Here is a 2,075-nt window from a genome sequence, read left to right as displayed (position 1 = left end):
TCGAAAAAAGGCTCCCGGACCGGTAACACCGGCAACAAGCTAGAATTCTCCATATTGAACTTCTTACAACACGTGCCTTGAAGCAAGGATCAGCTCAACCAAGTACCTGAACTTCTGAGAAAATTACTGAAAATATCTGACAAAATGGTGCATAAAGCAAGAAACGCTTCATATGTTTCCGGCAAGGACGTCAGCCCCATGCGCAACTTCCAGCACAAGAGTGGTCAGGATCCAAAGACTCCACCAAGGATGCAGGCTGCTGTGAACGCGACAACAGTGTCTCCTAGTGCAGACAAGTGGAAGTACAATAAAATGATAATGAACGATCGGGAAAGTTTCAACAATCTTCATTTTTGTTAAACTAAGTTTTTGTTTTGTTGTTGTTAGAGTTTAGATTTAAGATATTTTATTTGTGATAAATATCTTATGTTTAAGTAAAAAAAAGTTGAAAAGACATCTTGGGTTTATATTTTGATTACGAAAAATCTGGGAAATGGACCACAAACTATCTTTCTTCAAAAGTTTTCGAGAACGGGAAGTAAAATTTAATTTAACCTCGTTAAAAGGACTATATTGCATATGTCCGAGTAGAATGATTTGAGCGTGGTGGCCTTGACGGTACAAAGTTAGTCCTCGACTTATAATGCACGCCGGGTCCTTATCTGTTGTGGATACCTTTCTGTTTACACTGATGCTTCTTTCGAGGCCACTATTTGCACAGATAATAAATCCGAAAGTTCTCACAGTGACTAAGAACATCTATGTAAAGACGGGTTCATAGGGCGGAAAAACCGGGCTCAGAGTGAAAATCATGCCGAGCCCCGAAGTTGTATATTTGATCTAATTTTATAAACGCTTTCCTATATTCCGGACCCGGGGGAATTCCTCGTTCAAACCCCCCGAGGATCAGCCTATCTATCACTAATTAACTATCATCTTTATAGCAATTGTACTGCCGTTAATATACATATCCATAGATATGTATTAAATTTATGCAAAGTCATCTGGAATTTATAACAGGTTTGATAAAAATAATTATTTCAGGCAATATATTTTCCATATTTCAATAAATTATTCAAATTTGAAGCTTTGAAATTTTCGCTTGAAATTGCATCAGAATTTGCTTCAAGTTCGACTCAATGTCGGCTTTCAGGGAGTTTATAGTTGTTTTGAATGGGCGAAAATGAGCGGAATAATTTCATGGTTCCATCAGTACTAGTTTACACGAAACGTGGAGAATGGGCTGTAAAAAACAGATGTAGTAATTAGATTCAAAAATTCTTGATAGCGTTGATATGATTCTGAAATGTCATGGCGACCATATTGTTTGGTTATAAATGTTAACAGCTGTTATTTGCTTCCGGGGTAGTTTGACAACTCATAATGTTTGGGAAATGAAGACTTTAAGTAATGAACTCATTCAAAGGGGATTTCAGCACCCATTTTTATTGCTATAACTCCTAAATTTCATGTTGATTGACTAATAACCTTGGTTTTGTTGGTATTTATCTTCAGTCGTCAGTCATTTGGTCAAGGTCCATAAGCCGGTGAGGAAGCAAGCAAATGTTATCAGCATAGTCCAGGTGTTTGAAGATGTTATCATTCATTGGAGACTGCCGCATCTTCCGTAGAAGGGAGCATTTTGGAGATTACAGGACGCAACCCTAATGGACTGCGTTTTGTACTTTAAAGTTTTCCAAAACTTCACCTTGATGCATCACGTGTCATTTACCGCTATCATATGTCCTCTGATAATAACAATTACTGTTTGCGAAATGCCCCTCCTGTGCAGCGCACTCCAAATACACCCCCTGACCAAATCCTTACCGAAATCTATGAAGATTAGGTGGAAATTCCGCCTACTATTTCAAAATGATCCACAGGGTGTTAATGTGGTTCGTGCGGGAGGATGCAGACCAGAACCAGCTTGCTCACTTTCGATTCGTCTTTCCAGATGTGAAGACAGACAAGTAAATACCTTTCTTTTTAGTTTAGTTTAATTTATTGGGGGGAGCCGCAGCTCCGAGCACTCAGGCCATTGTTAGGCCCATTGTACTATCCCCGTAAATCGCCTA

The 2,075-nt window shown here is 38.8% G+C and overlaps 1 protein-coding gene across 1 annotated transcript; it reads left to right on the top strand.

Annotated features, from left to right (window-relative positions):
• On the top strand, positions 1 to 454 carry LOC119646945. Its single transcript, XM_038047636.1, has one exon. It carries the CDS (start codon positions 145 to 147, stop codon positions 358 to 360), a length of 216 nt encoding a protein of 71 aa, XP_037903564.1. The 5' UTR covers positions 1 to 144; the 3' UTR covers positions 361 to 454.
• The last annotated feature ends 1,621 nt before the right edge of the window (positions 455 to 2,075 follow it).

The sequence above is a fragment of the Hermetia illucens genome, chromosome 1, assembly GCF_905115235.1.
Source record: "Hermetia illucens chromosome 1, iHerIll2.2.curated.20191125, whole genome shotgun sequence".
Classification (NCBI taxonomy): Eukaryota; Metazoa; Arthropoda; class Insecta; order Diptera; family Stratiomyidae; genus Hermetia; species Hermetia illucens.
This window is presented reverse-complemented; position numbering and strand designations above follow the sequence as displayed.

Bases quoted from the DNA above. Each gene is read 5' to 3' on its own strand.
- LOC119646945 (XM_038047636.1), top strand. From the start codon at position 145: ATGGTGCATAAAGCAAGAAACGCTTCATATGTTTCCGGCAAGGACGTC.